General features: G+C 32.1%; 1 protein-coding gene across 39 annotated transcripts in view; it reads right to left on the bottom strand.

Annotated features, from left to right (window-relative positions):
• pyd (zonula occludens-like protein polychaetoid) overlaps window positions 1-19210 on the bottom strand; it is a 399371-nt gene that overhangs the window by 19422 nt on the left and 360739 nt on the right. For 12 of the 39 annotated variants that reach the window (XM_073974388.1, XM_073974293.1, XM_073974396.1 and 9 more), the window contains 5 exons: window positions 13018-13251; window positions 10759-11435; window positions 10468-10628; window positions 1337-1430; window positions 17-248 (listed from right to left, as the gene is read on the bottom strand). In XM_073974388.1, coding sequence (XP_073830489.1) covers window positions 17-248; window positions 1337-1430; window positions 10468-10628; window positions 10759-11435; window positions 13018-13251 — 1398 coding nt within the window. Of the gene's footprint in view, window positions 1-16; window positions 935-1336; window positions 1431-10467; window positions 10629-10758; window positions 11436-13017; window positions 13252-19210 lie in introns of those variants that run through there. The other 27 variants (XM_073974310.1, XM_073974412.1, XM_073974505.1 and 24 more) reach the window with 5 other exon arrangements.

Below are 19210 nucleotides of genomic sequence, written 5' to 3'. Positions count from 1 at the left end.
ACGTTTTGTTACTTACCTGATTTTCCCATTGATTGGGACCATTGCCGTTTCCAGAATTCTGTAATGGAGGACGATAGTTCTTGGGTTTGGGTGGTGGTACCGGCTTAAATGGTCCTCCCGCCGCTGCCTGGGGTCCAGCCGATCCATTCATATTGCCATTGACATTTGGTGGTGGTATAACCATATGTGGCATACCCGGATTTTTCGGTATTTTATTGTAATCAGCTTGTGAGGCAGAATTATTACGACTGCCATGGTGGAGATATTACAACAAATACAATATATAAATCACATTACAAATCAAGCATCAGGACGGACACAACATGACACAAATGGATGTTGATTAAGAAAAAACGTGGTGATGATGATACAGGTGATGAGAGAGGCAATACAAAAAAAAGAAATTAAACAGAAAAAGAGGGGAAACAAATTAAAATTTAAGAAAAAAATATGAATAAAATCTTAAAAAAACTAACTAATGTGTGAACTACAAGACAAGGGAGGAAAGGAGAAGTATTAGAAGACCAAGGACAAATGGTTGCGAAATTCTTTATTAATAAAAAAGAAAACAATTTTGATTTTTTTTAATATTCGACAAAATGTTCGTTAATATTCTTCTATAAAGTTTCATGAAAAGACATTACAAATGGTTTTGTTTTAAACTAATGTATCGTATATGGATATATTTTGCACAATGGGACGACGTCGCCTTGAAACGTTACAAAATTGTGCAGGAACAGGTGCATAACTGGTACTATTCATAACATAGGCTGATGTTGGCCTGCTACAATTACGCCAAGTTATTTTGGGTGATGGTGGCATGCATGAAGGTATGGCACTACATGGACTTTTTGTTGCCAGACTGTGCGAAGCACTGATTCGTTGTAGTGTCGTTGGACAATGTATATGAAAGGGATGTATGTGGAAGTGATATCTAATCAGGAAGGTTTTTTACAGCAAAGGGGTGGACAATACAGTTTTTTTTTTGAAAACAAAACAAAGAAGAATATAGCATTGAGAGTTTTTTTGTTTGTTTTATAGTTACGTTTCAGAGTTTAGATTTTGGTTTTTATTGTTTTTGTTTTATTCAGTAGAGAGAAGAGTTTTTGGTTGGAGCATGCAGTTAGTTTTAGAGATCATTGATCAGTTTTTGATCAATTAAATAAAAGAAAGAAATAAAAAATTGTAATTATTTTTAAGTGAATGATTTTTATATACAATATAGAATAGACTAAATTAAAACGAAAGAGTTTAAACCAAAAATTAATAACTAATAATAACTGTGAGCAATGAGTTGTAGAAGAAATCTTACGTTGGACGTTAGATAAAAACTTACCTATATTTTCCATAATCGGTTTTGGTTTCAACTTTACGTGGACTGCCCTCAAGACCCAAATTTGAAGGACGTTGGGGTGTGCCGTTACGGGGATCTAAAAAATAATAAAAATAAATTAAAAATAAAATTTGCATTAAGCGGGTTTTATGGAGTAAATTACAAAAAATATGTATAACAGTTTTAAAAGTGTTATACTGTGGCAAATACATATCGTCGGTGTCATGCTTAAGTGTTCCATACGCCATTTTTGACATTTTGAGATAAAGGTACCTTACAAGGTTTTGAACCATGCTCTTTCGGATTTTTTGGTCGGTTTTTCTCTATCTCTTATAGTTTCTGAGATATTCAGATGCCAGTATGCTCCATATCCGCTTTGTGACCCAAAAAATCTTGTCGTTTTGTTCCATATCCATAAAGCCTGGCGTATGGAACAAAAGAACTTTGAACTGTTTAGTTCCATATCCATGTCGTTTGGCGTATGGAACAAAAAGAGACAAAAACGAATTGTTCCGCACCAAAAATGATGGCGTTTGGAACAAAAAATTGCCCATTTTTGCCAAGTTACGGAAAAGTGTGACGTATGGAACAAATTTTTATAAAGGACTTGGTTTAAAAACTGAAGAGTAACAGTTTCTAAATTCAAATATTTTTGATTATTGTATTGTTATATGAAAACGAAAATTTATAAATCGTTTAAACAAAAAATCCCTTGTTTAAAGACAAAATTTTGATGTAAGTCCACAAAAATATACTCAAAAACGTCCATTCAGCTTGAAGCTAACCGACTACAAAAATGGTATTATAAGAAAATCGCGTTTAAATGTTTTATGTTACCTTAGAAATGCAAAATATCAATCCGTTTTGTCCGATCGAAATTTTTACCACAAAAAAGTAGTGATAAGTGGAGGCAATCCCTTAAATAAGTCTTAAGGAAACCTTTAATTATGGTCCTTATTGTGTTTATATGAGAAAAATAAATGTTTCATTTAAAGTCCTGATTTTTAAACTCCACAGTAGCACTTCATATAAGGGAGGTGGAACACGATTGATAAAAAGTGTTTTGGTTGAAATGTGACAAAATGTGTTCCATGTGACACAAACTGCCAAAAACATGAAAAAAAGATTCCATGGAACAATTCAGCAACTTTTTGCAATTATAAAAATTGACCATAACTTCTAGACTATCACAGATATCTGACTAAAATAAAATACTGATATATTCTATGAGTTTAGTTACGTAGAACTGAGCTCTTAAAGTATTGGATTATTGCACCATTTTTATCCTATATGGCCTTAAACATTAACTTGAGTTTTTCTCGAATCAGGCAAATGGCGTATGGAACACTTAAGCATGACACCGACGATATATCAAATAATATATAAATCGTTTTCTTGTCAAAAAACAAATGCAAACTCTGTGTAAAAGTTTCAATAATCTTTTATTGTGACAAAAAATATGTCTAACTTTAAAATTTAAATAAATCGTTTTTTATTTGGTGTAGCATTTGCAATTTTGGCTTATTCCCATTGTTGGGGTTTTAATATTTTAAAATAATAAAAAACAATTAATTGATTAGTGGAGAAAATTTGGCATTGTTCGCCAAGGCGTAAAACTTGTAAGACTATAGTTTCAAATGTTTTTAGTATAACAGTTTTAAAAGTGTTATACTGTGGCATATAAATTGTAAAAACTTTATGTCATATTCCGACTTTTGGCTAAATATACCAAATAAAAACGTTGTATAACAGTTTTAAACATATCTAAAAACCATTTAACATTTTTTCTAAACGATATTTTTTTTAAATTTTCTTGTTAATGTTCGGTTGTTAAATAAATAAATAAATAAATAATAAAAATACCAAATACAATCTTTGTATTACAGTTTCAAAAAAAAATTTTTGAAGAACACTCGACGTTGTTTTTTGAAGGGTTTTAGTATACCAGTTTTAGTAATATTTACTGTGGCAAATAAGTTTAAAAAAATATATCTATATATATAAAAGAGTAGTGAGGTGAGTGACTGACTGACTGACTGATTGACTGACTGATTCATCAGCGCCCAGACGAAACCGCTGAAGCTAGAAAGTTGAAATTTTGGGTGTAGGTTGCTGTTGGTGTGTAGGGGTGAGATAAGGCTGGGTTTTTGGAAATTCGACCTAGAAGTGTACGAAAAGTACTAAATGGTACTAAATGTGGTACCCTTTGTATTAGGCAAACGGTAAGAGCTAGAATTCTGAAATTTGGAATGAGGGTAACTGATGGAGGGCTAGAAAGATGTACCAAAGGGTTTTTGGAAATTCGAACTACAAGGGTACGAAAAGTACTAAATGGTACTAAATTTAGTACAATTTGGATTTGTGTGAACGGATAGAGCTGGAATCCTGAAATTTGAAATTAGGGCAACTTGTGGTGAGTACCAAAGAAAGGTTTTTGGAAATTCGAACTATAAGTGCACGAATAGTACTAAATGGTACTAAATTTAGTACAATTTGGATTTGGGTGAACGGATAGAGCTGGAATACAGGCATTCGGAATGAGGGTCACTGATGAAGAGTAAGAATGAAAGGTTTTTGGAAATTCGAATTACAAGGGTACAAAAAGTACTAAATGGTACTAAATTTAGTACAATTTTGATTTGGGTTAACTGATTGAGCTGGAATACAGACATTTGGAATGAGGGTCACTGATGAAGAGTAACAATGAAAGGTTTTTGTAAATTTGAACTATAAAGGTACGAAAAGTACTAAATGGTACTAAATTTAGTACAATTTGGGTTTGGGTGAACGAATAGAGCTGGAATCCTGCAATTTGGAATGAAGGTCACTGATGGAGAGTAAAAAAGAATGGTACTAAATTTAGTACAAATCGGATTTGGGTGAACGGATAGAGCTGGAATCCTGAAATTTGGAATGAGGATCAGTGATGAAGAGCAAAAATGAAAGGTTATTGGAAATTCGAACTATAAGTATACGAAAAGTAATAAATGGTACTAAATTTAGTACAATTTGGGTTTGGGTAAACGAATAGAGCTGAAGACCTGAAATTTGGAATGAAGGTCACTGATGAAGAGTAAAAAAGAAAGGTTTTTGGAAATTCGAATTACAAGGGTACGAAAAGTACTAAATGGTACTAAATTTAGTACAATTTTGATTTGGGTGAACGGATTGAGCTGGAATACAGACATTTGGAATGAGGGTCACTGATGAAGAGTAACAATGAAAGGTTTTTGGATAAGGGTACGAAAAGTACTAAATGGTACTAAATTTAGTACAATTTGGATTTGGGTGAACGGATGGAGCTAGAATCCTGAAATTTGCAATTAGGGTCACTGGTGGAGGGTAACAAAGAAAGGTTTTTGGAAATTCAAACTATAAGTGCACGAAAAGTTCTAAATGGTACTAAATTTAGTACAATTTTGAATTGGGTGAACGGATTGAGCTGGAATCCTGAAATTTGTAATGAGGGTCACTGATGGAGAGTAACAAAGAAAGGTTTTTAGAAATTAGAACTAAAAGTGCACGAAAAGTACTAAATGGTACTAAATTTAGTACAATTTGGATTTGGGTGAACGGATAGAGCTGGAATCCTGAAATTTGGAATGAAGGTCACTGATGGAGAGTAAAAAAGAAAGGTTTTTGGAAATTCGAATTAAAATTATACGAAAAATACTAAATGGTACTAAATAAAGTACAATTTGGGTATGGGTTAACGAATAGGGCCGGAATCCTGAAATTTGGAATGGGTGTCACTGATGAAGAGTAAGAAAGATGTACCAAAGGTCGAAAAGTCCTAAATGGTAGTGAGTTTAGTATGATTTGGATTTGAAGAGCTGGAATCCTGAAATTTGGAATTAAGATTACTGTTGGAATATAGAATTGAGATATGGAGGTAGCTATGGAAAATCGTACTAATGTGCACGAAGTAGTACTAAATGGTACGAAATTCGCTTTAATTTGTATTTTCGTGAACAGATTATTGTTGGAGTGTAGGATTGAGGTAGTTTTGGAAATTCGTACGTATGGAAAAGTGCTAAATGGAACTACATTGGCTATAATTTGGGTTTAGGTGAACGGATAGAGCTCAGATATGAAAGTACATTTTGGAAAATCGTGTACGAAAAGTTCTAAATGGTACAAACTTTGGTACCTTTTGGTATTTGCTATATGGTATAGAATTTTGTACAATTTGTGATTTTGTAAAGAGTAGAACTGGAATTTTGAAATTCGGTATTAGATTAGCAATTTGTGTTTAGAGTGGAGGTAGGGAGGAGGTTTTGAAAATTCGTACTTATTTATACAAAAACTACTAAATAGTCCTCAAATGGGTTTCAGGGGAACTGGAAAACTGAATTGTTGAATATAAGGAAGTAATTTTTGAAACGTTTACCTATGTGTAGGAAAAGTTGGGTAACATGTTGATACCAAAACTATTTTAAATAGTTAAGGTACTAAATTTGGTGTTGGGTGTAGGAACAAAGCTGGGATTATATAATTTAAAAACACGCTATTTGTACAAAAAATACGAAATAGAAAAATATTTGTTATGAAGATCGCTCTAAAGTTTGAGACAAAGTTCTGAGTTTGAAAAATTGTACTGAATATTGTCCCAATTATTTGATGATAACGCCAAGGAGTTTCTAAATAATGTACTGAAATTAAGTAGTCAAACGTGAAGTATCTTTTCAAAAAATGTTTTTTGTTCTGACCGCTTTGGTATGTAAATTTTAAAACGTGGTCCAATGCGACAATTTTGTATTTACCCTCTGATATTAAAAAATCCTAAATTGAAATGCCTTCAAAAAATTTTCCGTTATATACGGTTGACATACCGGTGCACATTAAGTAAAATTTTTTGTAAGAACCTTTCATGCCACAAATTCCGAATTTCGGTTGGAAAATGTGCAGAAGATCTTCAAAATACTCTAAATCTTCAAAATATCTCTTCTAATAAACGTGGATTGAAGTGGAGATTTTTAAAAATATACTTCTATATCCTCGGAGTATTCGAGGTCCAAATTTAAAGTAAATTGGACAATATACATTTGTTCTTCTTTAAAAATACACTAAGTCGAGAGGTACCGTTATATGGGGATATACGAAAACGTGGCCGAAAATTTAACGGACCTATTCGGTTCTGGGCGAAACCGCTAAAGCTAGAACCTTGAATTGTGAATGTGCGTGATTGTTGTTGTGAAGAGGTGAGATAAAGTTTAGTGTTTGGAAATTCGTACTGGAAGAGAATGCTGTGTTAGTGAAGGGGTAAAACCAGGAGTCAAATCTGAAATTTGCAATATGAAACGTAGTTTTGGAAATTCGAAATAAAAAATATGGTAGGTGTGTACGGATGCGATACGGCAGATTTTTTTTTTTAAATTCTGACTACAATCGGAGAAATATTGGTAATAAAAATAGGTCTTAGTACAACAGAATCTCCTGTATTCACCATTCCCGTATTAAATATTGTTTATATATATTTCGTTTCCTTTCCGCATACGAAGTAGCGGGCATTTGCTAGTAACATATATAAAAGCATTGTATAAAATTTAGAAAGTCTTTAATTGTGATAGACGTAAAAAAATATCTAACTTTAAAATTGAAACTGAACGATATTCAGAAAGACCCTAGACGTTGCTTTTAAAGGCTTTTAGTATAACAGTTTTAAAAGTATTTACTGTGGCAAATAAATTGTTAAAAATATATAACATATTCCAATATTTGTTTTAACAATATCAAATATAAACTTTGTATAACATGTTCAAAAGTATTACACTGTGGCAAACAAATAAAATACATCTAAATTGGTTCTAAATACATTTTTGTTGTTAAAAGAACAAAATACAAGCTATGTATAACCGTTTCAAAAATCTTATGTTGTGACAAAAAATTTAAAAAATAAAGTACCGGGTTTGGTTTCAACTTTTACAACTTTAAAAGTATAATAGTTTTAAAGGTGTTTGTTGTGGCAAATAAATTATATAAATATAGCATTTACCAATTTTTGGTTAAAATGCCAAAAAATAAACTCTGTATAACAGTTCCGAAGGCATTATATTGCGACAAACAAATCTAAAAATATATATTTAACTTTAACATTTAACCATTTGAACCCCGAATTTTTTTCCGTAGAGATAAAAATATTTTTCGTTTTTATCATGATTAGAGGTCGTAAAAATATGTCCTCTGCGAAAAAAATTCTTAAAAATTCTTCGTGGATAGGGAGTTTTCAAACGTTGCCTGTGGGCAACATCGGGCCATTGTGGTTATAAAAATTAACAAAGTTTGTTTCTTAAGTCTTTGTATTATCGTTACGTTTTTTATTGTCGTTATGTGGAAAAGCATGAACTGATGAGTTTGTTTAATTCTAGAGGAAAATTGATGGAAATGGAATGGAAAAATGGTATATATTTATCATATATAGTTCACGAATAAGCCAATTTTGACGCATATGGTGGTGTTCATATAATTTGAATGCTCATATTGACATTTTTCAGAGTTAAAGCGTTTGAAAAATATTTTATATTTTCTATGCAGACTCTAAACCTGATAATATTGACCTTATTTGAACATATATTCGCTTGATATCTTACAAATTCCTAATACGTACTATGTATATTCACCAAAAAATGTGTCAATTTCCTTTTAATAAAAGTCCAATCTACGAATAATAATATAAATACAACATTTTTCCCAAGCTTGAATGTCCAAATGGCCCTTTGTACTTCATTGAATACCACCAACCAGAATTTTTGACTTCCACTAACATAACCACTTTATTACCACAATGGCCCAATGTTGCCCACAGGCAACTTCCAAATTTCCAAAAATTATAACTACTGATTGGAGCTGTAAATTGTATGCTTGTTTTTTTATTATATTAGTTCAACGTCTCAGTAAGATTTTTCAAAAAATGTTGGCTGCAATTATTCAATCACTAAAATATTTCATGCCCAAATTTTTTCTTAACTCCTTATACTTAAACAAGCATAACTTCGCCAATCTAGCGATTTTTTTAAATATAATTTCCATTTTTTTATTCTTCTGAAATCAACCTACCGACACTTACTTAGTGTATGTATATAAATATCTCAAACGGTATGGGAAATACGCATACATAAATATGCGAAATTGCCCACAGGCAACATCGGGCCACAAAGGGTTAAACTAAACGATTTATAGAAGGACCCAGGACGTTGGTTTTTATATTTTTTAGTATAACACTTATAAAAGTGGTTACTGTGCAAATAAATATATAAAACAAATTATCAAAAATAAATAATATATTCCAATTTTTGGTTAAAATACCAAATATAAACATTGTATAACAGTTTCAAAGGTCATAAACAAATCTAATAGTAAAATTAAGAGTAAAGCTTGTTTCAAACGCGTTTTTTTTGTAAAAATAGCAGTTTTAAACAGTTTTTTATAACAGTTTTAAATGTGTTATACTACAAAAACAACGTTGAATATAATATATAACATGGGTATGTGTTATTCATGCCTTAAATTTTAAGGTATAAACACATTTTTGGAAAAAGGTAGAGAATATAATTTGTATAAGAGTTTCAAAAGTGTTATACTACGACAAAAGTTTTAAGACAAACACGTATGCTAGAAATATGTTATTGATACCTTTCACTTAAAGAATATTTGTTCATCTTTAAACTGTTATACAGAAAACAAATCGTAAAACGTTATGAAATACCAGTTTCAATAAAACATACTTTTCATTTGTATATTAGATTTAAAAACTGTTATACTGGCACAAGTATATAATCCAAATTATATATTATAGCAAAATGAATAACATATTTAATGCCCTAAAAAGCAGATAATGTGTCTGACTACACTTTATTTTAAATATTATATTAATATTTGTACTCTAAAAATTAAATTTTACAGGTAGTATAACAGTTTTTATCTAACATTTATACTTGTAAACTTAATATACACTCAAAAATGTTAAAACTAATCTAATTTTAAGCTATGTAGGTTCAGTAAACATGTGTTATACATAAACAAACTATTTACACATCCCTTTTGAACTGTTATACTGACATAAGCGTATACTGAAACAAATTCCACTATGTATATGTGGCATATATTTTTAATTTGAATATTAACAATAATTTTAAAACTGTTATACACTAACAAATTTATCAATTTATTTGATTATTTAACGTATGTATGTATGTTCAGTAAAAATGTGTTATACACGAACAAACTATTTACAAACCATTATCAAAACTCTTATAATGATATAAGCATATACTCAAAAAATATCACTACGAATATTTGGTATATATCTTCAATTTGAATATTAACAATATTTTTAAAACTGTTATACAATTTTAAATTAATGTTATTAAAGTCTTCTATAATTTTTCTACAATCTTTAATTCTACTTTGTTATACTTGAATAAATCGTACAAATTGAAACAGATTTGAAACTGTTATACTTATACAAAACTGCTAAATATGAATTGAAAATTAAACTTTTCTACAAGAAAACTAAAATTAGTATTTATTAAATTATTTTTCATGTTCAATTGTTCGTATGGATGACTTTAAACTGTTATACATGCGATACCAAAATATATTTTATATTATATTCCCGTTCGACTAACAAAATATTACGTTATCTTTAAAGATTTTTTAATACAATATGTAATAATAGTTTTAAAACTGTTATACTGTGGCAAAATGGGTAAATACGAAACAGCAAACTGTTATACAACAAAAATATTATTTTTTGTTTTGCAACAGTTTTATATTTAATTATACGTATTATTAATTCCAACTGTTATATACTTTAATAAACTGTTTACGAGAGTTAAAACATAAATGAATATAAAACAAATAATAAAATAAAAAAATGTTTTTAAAATGCATTTGTAAATATATGTCGGCTTCCGTATTGTCAGTTGCTTTGTATTCGTGCATGAAACTAGGGGTTCTTAAATCGATTTCCCCACTACTGCAATTTCATAAAATTACTCTAATATGGAACTCGATTTAAGAACCCCTAGTTTCATGCACGAATACAAAGCAACTGACAATACGGAAGTCAGCCATATTTAGTTCTTAATTATATTTAGTATAACAGTTGTATTTAGCATATTTGATTTTCTTACCTATATTTCTAGCAGCATTCATGTCATGATAGGGTGGTCTTCCTGGACTACTTTGACGATTTAAGTCATTGGCTCCACCATATTGACGATGATCATGTGTGGTACGGGCATAGTCGGCCGTTTGGCCACCCATGCCTACTGGAGGCAAAGGACGACCAGCACTATAAAGGAAAATGATTACACAAATTAATAAACATATCAATACAAATAAATTTGTATAACAAAATTTGTGAAATTTCCATATGTGGACATTTCTGTGGACTTCACTTATTTGTCTAAAATAAAACTTACTTGACATTTGGCACTGATTTGAGATCATCCGGAGCATTGGGACCCAAACGTCCCAAATTTTGCATGGTCAGCTGTGAGGCGTTATATGAATCATAACTGGAAACACTATCATAGCTGGATCCACCATTTTGTTGTGGTGTATTTATGGCAGATGCTGCTGTGGCTGTTGATGTCGCGGGGCCACCAGCCCCAGGCAGTTTTGATTGCGAAGCAGCAGCATTAAGTCGTGCCTGACGCTCCAATGAAGCATGATGTCTATCCAATGGTGTTACATCAGCAGTGGCTGTTGGATTGGATGCTTGGACATTCAAGGCATTTGCTGCATTTCTTGAAATATATTCCGCCTGAACATCATCACTTACAATTGCCTTACCAAACAGTCGTTCTTGGGCCGAACGACCCAATGTCCCGCCTGAACTATTCGAACGTGAGGGGGTATTCGTTGTGCTAGACGGTGTTACCATAATATCATTGGGTCCTGGTTTTGATTGACGATCGATACGTGGTGGTAGATCGGGTGCATTAATGCCATACAATGACTGTGGTCGTGTTGATGGTGTTGAGGGATCGGAAGAATTAAGAATATTAGAATTAGATGAATAACCACCATATTTACTAGTATCCATAGTTTGACGACGACTCGGTGGAGGCTGAGTATTGGATTGTTCAAAGGGAATCTAATGCGCAATTAAAAAATAATTTTGAAAGCAAAAAAGTGAGGTTAATAAAGAGATTAGTAATGAGTTGCAGATTTGGTATTTTTGGTGAATGATGCAATGATAAATAGGGAGCGGGGAGAAGGGTTCTTAAGAGGTTATAAAACAAATATAGAGAGAAACATGCACATATACATATTTTGTTGTTGTAAATATATGTATGTATGTGTGTTGTTGTATATGTGGTATGCGCAAGCATGTTTTGTTTTTTATTTTTTAGTTGCTTGTTATTATTTCTTTTGGATTATCTTTAACAAGGTGCTACAAAAAGAGAGGACAAATTATTGCTTTTTTAAATTTTGAAAAGTGAGGTTTGCGCAAAACTCTTATTTTCCAATCTCCTAAAATAAACATTCTCAAGGCTTTGCCCTATGCATGCCTCGCTTATGGTCTTTCCCATAGACTTACATATTTATCAAATAAAAACATCAAATTACGCGTTAGCCTCAAATATTTAGGTTCCGTTAAACATTTTCAAAACAAACAAAAAAAAAATTAAATTCCCAATTTTTTTGGTTCTATTTACTCCTACAAATAACTTAGAATTCATTTTATTAAAATGCACACATTTTGTTATAATAAATACAAATAACTTTGAATGAATTTTAATGAAAATATAATATTTGTTTTGAAATTTTTTAGCTTTTTTAGGTTATGTTGAAATGAGAAAAATTATATTTAAAATAATAATAATTCTTTTTAAATTTTTGGAGCATTGCATTATATCAAGAAAATTTAATATTTTTGGGATTTTTTATTCAAAATCTTATTTTTGCAATAACCTCAATTTTTGAGGTTATGTTGAAGAATTTCAAAAAACGTCGAATTCCCTCATTTTTGGCTCCCTTATATCATACAAAAACACTTAGATTGCATTATTAATAAAATATAAATAATTTTAGAACTTTTTTAGTCAAAATCTTATTTTTAGAATAACCTCAATTTTTGAGGTTATGTTGAAAATTTTCAAAAAAACGTCGAATTCCCTAATTTTTGGCTCCCTTATATCCTACAAATAACACAGATTGCATTATTAGTAAAATATACTATTTTTCGATATTTTTAGCCACCATCTTATTTTTGTTAAAACCTCAATTTTTGAGGTTATGTTGATTTTTATTCAAAAAAAAAAAAAAAATGTTGAATTTCCTCATATCATACAAATAACTTGGATTGCATTATTACTAAAATATATAATATTTTTTGGAATTTTTTTAGCTGTTTTTTTTTTTTTGCAATAACCTCACTTTTTTAGGTTATGTTGATTTTTTTTAGAGCATTGAATTCCCTCATGTTTGGTTCCCTCATTTTGTACAATTAACTTAGATTGCATTATTACTAAAATATAATATATTTTTTGTGGAAATTTTATAGCCAACATTTAATTTTTCATAACCTCAATTTTTTAGGTTATGTTGAAATTTCAAAAATTATATTTAAAGTATTTTTTGTGGAATGAATATTGAATTCCTTTTCTTTTTGTAGCACCATGTTAAAGTTTTGTTATTATTTGTTGTTGTTTGTTTTGGGAATTTCCGCTTACCGTATATGGAGGTGGTAATCCTTCACCAATTATGTCTCTATCCCTATCCAAGTTATCCTGATTTGTGGCAATCGATGGATCCGAATTGGATTTTACCAATTGTGGTAAATTGCCCAAAGATAATGATGTTGACGGGCCGGGACTTAATTCCAAATCAGATTCAGGACTTGATGCATACGACAAACGATTTGAGGTCATTGGGAATAGGAAGTCATCGGATAAGGACTCAACAGGCTTTAGGGATTTTTGTGAAAAAAATGTGCCGATTTTTTTTGGTTGGTTGGTTGTTGTTGTTGATTGTGTCAGAAATCAAATCAAAAGGGAATTTGGGGATTTTTGGGAGGGGATTGAGGGAAATTTGGGATATTAGGAAAGGCAATGTGGGTTATTTTTTTTTTAAATTTTGAATTATTAAAAGTGGTGTTTTTATTTTTCAAAGGGAAAAAGCATTTGTAAAAAATTCAATTCAAACGTAATTTCAAAATAGCAACAAACGTAACGCAATAAAAATGGTGTTAAATGAATTTTAAACGTAACGGAATAGAACAAAATACGTTTGATTGCCAAGCATTTAATAAAACGTAAACGTAACGTAAAGGTAAACAGAGTAACGTAGCGTAAACATAATGTAACATAACGTAACATTTATGGTTCAGAGATAAGGACGGACACATTTTTAAATATTTTTTTTTGCGGACAAAGACACAAGTTTTGTTTTTTTTATTAGAAGGTTTGGATGAAGGTTAGTTGAGTCGCCAAACGGGAATGATTGATATAAGCAAAACAAGGAGGATATGGGTGGTTGGGGAAATGACCATATGATGTGGTTTGGTTTGAGTTCGATTTGTTGGTGGTGATGGTAGTGGTGGTAATGATGATGATGTATCGATTGATTGTTGTATTTGTTTTTTTTTGATTGGGTGTATTCGAGATATATAAATAAAAGAAAAAAAGATGAAACAAAAAACAATTAAGTTAGCAACATTATTTAAAAACAAATTTAAATTGTAGAGATTTCAACAAAATTTTTTTGGTATGTTTGTATTACATCTAAAAAGTAGTTACAAATTAAAATCTATATAAAAAAATTAATGTGATGATTTTTGGGGGTTGTGTGGAAAGGATAAAATGGGGTTTTTTTTTTGGGGGGGGGGGGTTATGATTGAGGAGTAGGTGCTATCATAACTAACTACTAGTACATTTAATAGAAAATCAATGCAACATGCAACATTTAGGAATTAGTTTCTACTTTTTGGTTTTAAAATATTAGTGATATATACAATAAAAAATATATAAATAAAAACTAAACACTAACTAAAAATTGTCAGGGAAAAAATAATTCATTGGTATTTGATAAAAAAAACGTCTTCATGCTTTTTTGATTTGTTGAAATATTGCGGGTCTATTATTTGCATTAGAAATCACGTTTTAATAAACTGAGAGGAAATGATCAATTAAAATATTACACATTATTGTTATCTTTAGTCTTCGAAAATTATATATTTATAGTGGCCAGAATTATTCCTCTAAGTTTCAAAACAACACTAAGTTTCAAAACAAAAATATTTTTTACTTTTTCCTGGTTAAATTAATTAATTTGTTTTTATTACTTTTTATTATTTAAATATGGGTGCCACCGTGGTGCAATGGTATGCACACCCGCCTTGCACGCTAAAGGTCGTGGGTTCGATTCCCAGGCCAAACAACATCAAATTTTCAACGGTGGCAAAATACCCCTTAGTGATGTTGGCGACATTTCCTGAGTATTTCAGCCTTGTAAAACTTCTCTACAAGTGGTGTTTTAGGACACGCCGTTCGGACTCGGCAATAAACAGTAGGTCCCATATCATTGAGCTAATATGAATCGGGGTGCACTCATTGATATGAGAGAAGTCTCCCTTGTCCCATCTGGGATGTTTGTGGAACAATTATTATTATTTAAATATTCCGCCCTAAAGTATGCTTCTAAATTTATGTTTCTTCAATAACAATATCAATTGCTGGTTTCGTGCTGCCAATACGAAGTGCCTTGATGTGGTGCTTTACCAAAGAAAGGCTTGATTGCGCTATATACCTGTAACAACTGCATAGGCAAAGGCTGGGACACTGGCTGTGTAGCTCATTAATCTGTTCCATAATAAACTATGAATGTCATGCCTGGGGGTAATTCCTAAGAAGATTGAAGAAGGGACGGAAGCAGGTGTGTATTATAAAGAGCTTTACATCAGACGTTCAAACAAACTTAGTGACAGGTGCAGCGTTTTTGCAAAGTTGAAAGCATTAGAGCTTTAGTGGAGACGACAGCTTTTGCAGGTAGAGTGGTCACGGTATATGTACATAGCCAGGCTGCTCTAAAGGAAATAGGGTCCCTCGCCATTAAATCTAAGACTGTTCGAAATTGCAGAGCTGTGTAGAAAACTTGTGGTAGGGTTGCTAAATTTTGTTGGATACTTGGGCATCAACAACAATTCAGTTTTCAGATCAGTTTAGAAAAAACTTATGGTAAGGTTGTTAAATTTTGTTGGGTAGCAATGCCCGGCAATGTTGAGAGGAAACTAGCAAGAATGAAGGGATGAACTAGCAAGACGTGTTTCTCAGTCTTCTAACCTACAATTAGAGGACTGTGTCAGGATGTAGAACTACACCACTATTCTCACTTGGTAATGCAGAGATCAGAACTATCGACCCAGAACAGTTTTAAATGGCTGTGGGTTGTCTATTCTATTCACTTGCCTCAACAAATTTGACTTGCAAAAAGTATGCTTGGAATTTAATTCTTTGCTACGATGATTCAAAGTACCAACATCTGAGGAAATCTTTGCGATCAGAGTACCTGATAAACATTTTTCTATAGAAAATTTCATTCTCAGCTCCTGAGAACAATTTTTCTACAGAAAATTTTCAATTTTTCTATAGAACAAGTTCATCCTCCAGGATACATTTTCTATAGAAACATCTTATACTCGGCTTATGAGAAACATTTTTCCATAGAAAAATTTCATCCTCAGCTCCTGAGGAATATTTTTCAATAGAAAAGGCCATCCCAAGCTCTGAGGAAAATTTTTCTATACAAAAATGCCATCCTCAGCTCCTATGGTACTCCTGAGGAATATTTTTCTATCGAAAAATTTGATCCTCAGATGCAAAAGCCAAATTTTTTCTAAAGGAGCAACAATTTTTCTATAGAAAAAACCCATCCTCAGTTCCTGAGGAAAATTTTTCTATAGAAAAATTCCAACCTCAGTTCGTGAGGAAAATTTTTCTATAGAAAAATCCCATCCTCAGTTCCTGAGCTAAAATGTTTCTATAGAAAAATCCCATCCTCAGTTCCTGAGCAATAATTTTTCTATAGAAAAATCCCAACCTCAGCCCCTGAGGAACATTTTTCTATAGAAAAATTCCAACCTCAGTTCATGAGCAACAATTTTTCTAAAGAAAAATCCCAACCTCAGTTCCTGAGCAACAATTTTGCTATAGAAAAATCCCATCCTCAGTTCCTGAGCAACAATTTTGCTATAGCAAAAATCCAACCTCAGTTCCTGAGCAACAATTTTTCTATACGAAAATCCTATCGTCACTTTCTGAGCAACAATTTTTCTATAGCAAAATCGCAACCTCAGTCCCTGAGGAAAATTTTTCTATAGAAAAATTTCAACCTCATTTCCTGAGGAAAATTTTTCTATAGAAAAATCGCAACCTCAGTTCCTGAGGAAAAGTTTTCTATAGAAAAATCCCAAGCTCAGTTCTTGAGCAACAATTTTTCTACAGAAACATCCCAAGCTCTGTTCCTGAGCAACAATTTTTCTATAGAAAAATCCCAAGCTCAGTTCCTGAGCAACAATTTTTCTATAGAAAAATCCCAAGCTCAGTTCCTGAGCAACAATTTTTCTATAGAAAAATCCCAAGCTCAGTTCCTGAGCAACAATTTTTCTATAGAAAAATCCCAAGCTCAGTTCCTGAGCAACAATTTTTCTATAGAAAAATCCCAAGCTCAGTTCCTGAGCAACAATTTTTCTATAGAAAAATCCCAAGCTCAGTTCCTGAGCAACAATTTTTCTATAGAAAAATCCCAAGCTCAGTTCCTGAGCAACAATTTTTCTATAGAAAAATCCCAAGCTCAGTTCCTGAGCAACAATTTTTCTATAGAAAAATTCCAACCTCAGTTCCTGAGCAACAATTTTTCTATAGAAAAATTCCAACCTCAGTTCCTGAGCAACAATTTTTCTATAGAAAAATTCCAACCTCAGTTCCTGAGCAACAATTTTTCTATAGAAAAATCCCATCCTCAGTTCCTGAGCAACAATTTTTCTATAGAAAAATCCCAACCTCAGTTCCTGAGCAACAATTTTTCTATAGGAAAATCCCAAACTCAGTTCCTGAGGAACAATTTTCTATAGAAAAATCCCAACCTCACTCCTTGAGCAACAATTTTTTTATATAAAAATTCCAAACACAGGTTACTGAGGAAAATTTTTCTATAGAAAAATTCCAACCTCAGTTACTGAGGAAAATTTTTCTATAGAAAAATGTCATCCTCTGCTAATAAGGATTAATTCTCTATACAAAATAAAAATATTAAAACGAAAAACCCGGACGAAAAACTCAGTTTATTTACTCCATGACATCTAAAACAAAATCTTAAACCCACTTACAACTTCAACAGGTATCTATAAAAATTTTGAAAAACTGTTTTTGGTTTTCTAGCTTTTTCAAAACATGTTTTTTTTTCATTATTTCATTTCTCATGCAACATATTTTTCATTCGGATAATTTGGATGATGGCTGCTGTTATTGTTGTTGTTACTATTATGGTTGTTGTTGTTGCTTTTGTTGCTATTAAAAATGTTCGAATTACTGGCATGTAAAGAATGATGACTGCTGCGTTTCGTTGTGGCGGCAGCTGCAGCAGTAGCATGTAATGACGAAGTTGAAGACGACGTTAATGGTATGGAATTCGAGCTTAAAACATTACGTGTTGCTGGTATGGGATTTGAGGAGTGGGTGTTCTGATGATACTGATGATTACCACCACTAATATTTGTATTGGATATATAGCCTAAACTATGATGTTGCTGCTGGTGTTGGTCATCATCAACTAAAGTATTGGCACTACTGCTATTCCCGTTTGTATTATTATTCAATAAATCATTTGAGGAATGAGAATTATTATTACTATAGAACAATGAATTACTTAGTATTAGATCATCTAAATTTTTACGTGTTGCCTTGAGAACATTATCCAGGCTACCATTAAGAGAGGCTAGATCTTGTTGCTGCTGCTCTTGTTCGTTAGCATTGGCGGCAGCAACAAAATCATTAGCCTCAGTTGTGGCTGGATTTATTAAATTCAAATCAGAATCAAAAACTGCCGACTTTTGCATTAGCTCATGATAGTAATAGGGGGTGGTACGAGGTTCTAGATTTTGTACACGATTATTGTTGGCATAACGTAAACCTAGTTGACCACCGCCGCCGCCGCCATTATTACCATTACTACCATATGAATTCAAACCATAACCTCCTCCTCCTCCTCCAGCTGTGCCAGTCATGGATGCCCTCGGATTTTGTGGGCCAGAATTAGTGGAAAGATTTGAAAGAGTCGATGAGGCCAATGTGGTACTGGTGGTTAAGTTGGAATTTGAAACATTATAAGATTTGGAGGTACTACGTGAATGGCTGCGATATGGCCTTTGGGGTATTAGAATATTTGTTTGTGAACCACGATATTGTGTTTCCACACCCCCAACATCTGTTAGGAGACCTTCATCGCTGCCATTTAAATTTGTATCTTTAAGCGAATAGTTGGTATTTGGCAAGCCATTTGGCATTGAGGAGGATGGTTTGATAATTTGCGGTAACATTTCATATGATGTAATACGTTGTTGGTGTTGTTGTTGTTGTTTAGGTAATTCATTGTTCATAGTTGCCATTAATGCCTCTGGAGGTCTTGGTGGTATCAAATCATTACAGTCATTGTCTTCGTCGTCGTCATTGTCGGGATGCTGATGATGATAATCTGAATGAGTGGAATGATGTTGCTGCTGTCGATTGTTATAGTCCTGTCTGGTGGTGGCTAGCGTAAATGAATTATGTCGTTTTAGAGCTTTATTAACAGCGGGACTAGCAGCTGAATTATTAGCAACACTTAGGCCAGATGCATTACTATAACGTGGTACTGATGACGACATGGGTC

This window comes from Musca autumnalis, unplaced genomic scaffold, assembly GCF_047663935.1.
Source record: "Musca autumnalis isolate F117 unplaced genomic scaffold, ASM4766393v1 scaffold_1, whole genome shotgun sequence".
In the NCBI taxonomy this organism is placed as follows: domain Eukaryota; kingdom Metazoa; phylum Arthropoda; class Insecta; order Diptera; family Muscidae; genus Musca; species Musca autumnalis.
This window is presented reverse-complemented; position numbering and strand designations above follow the sequence as displayed.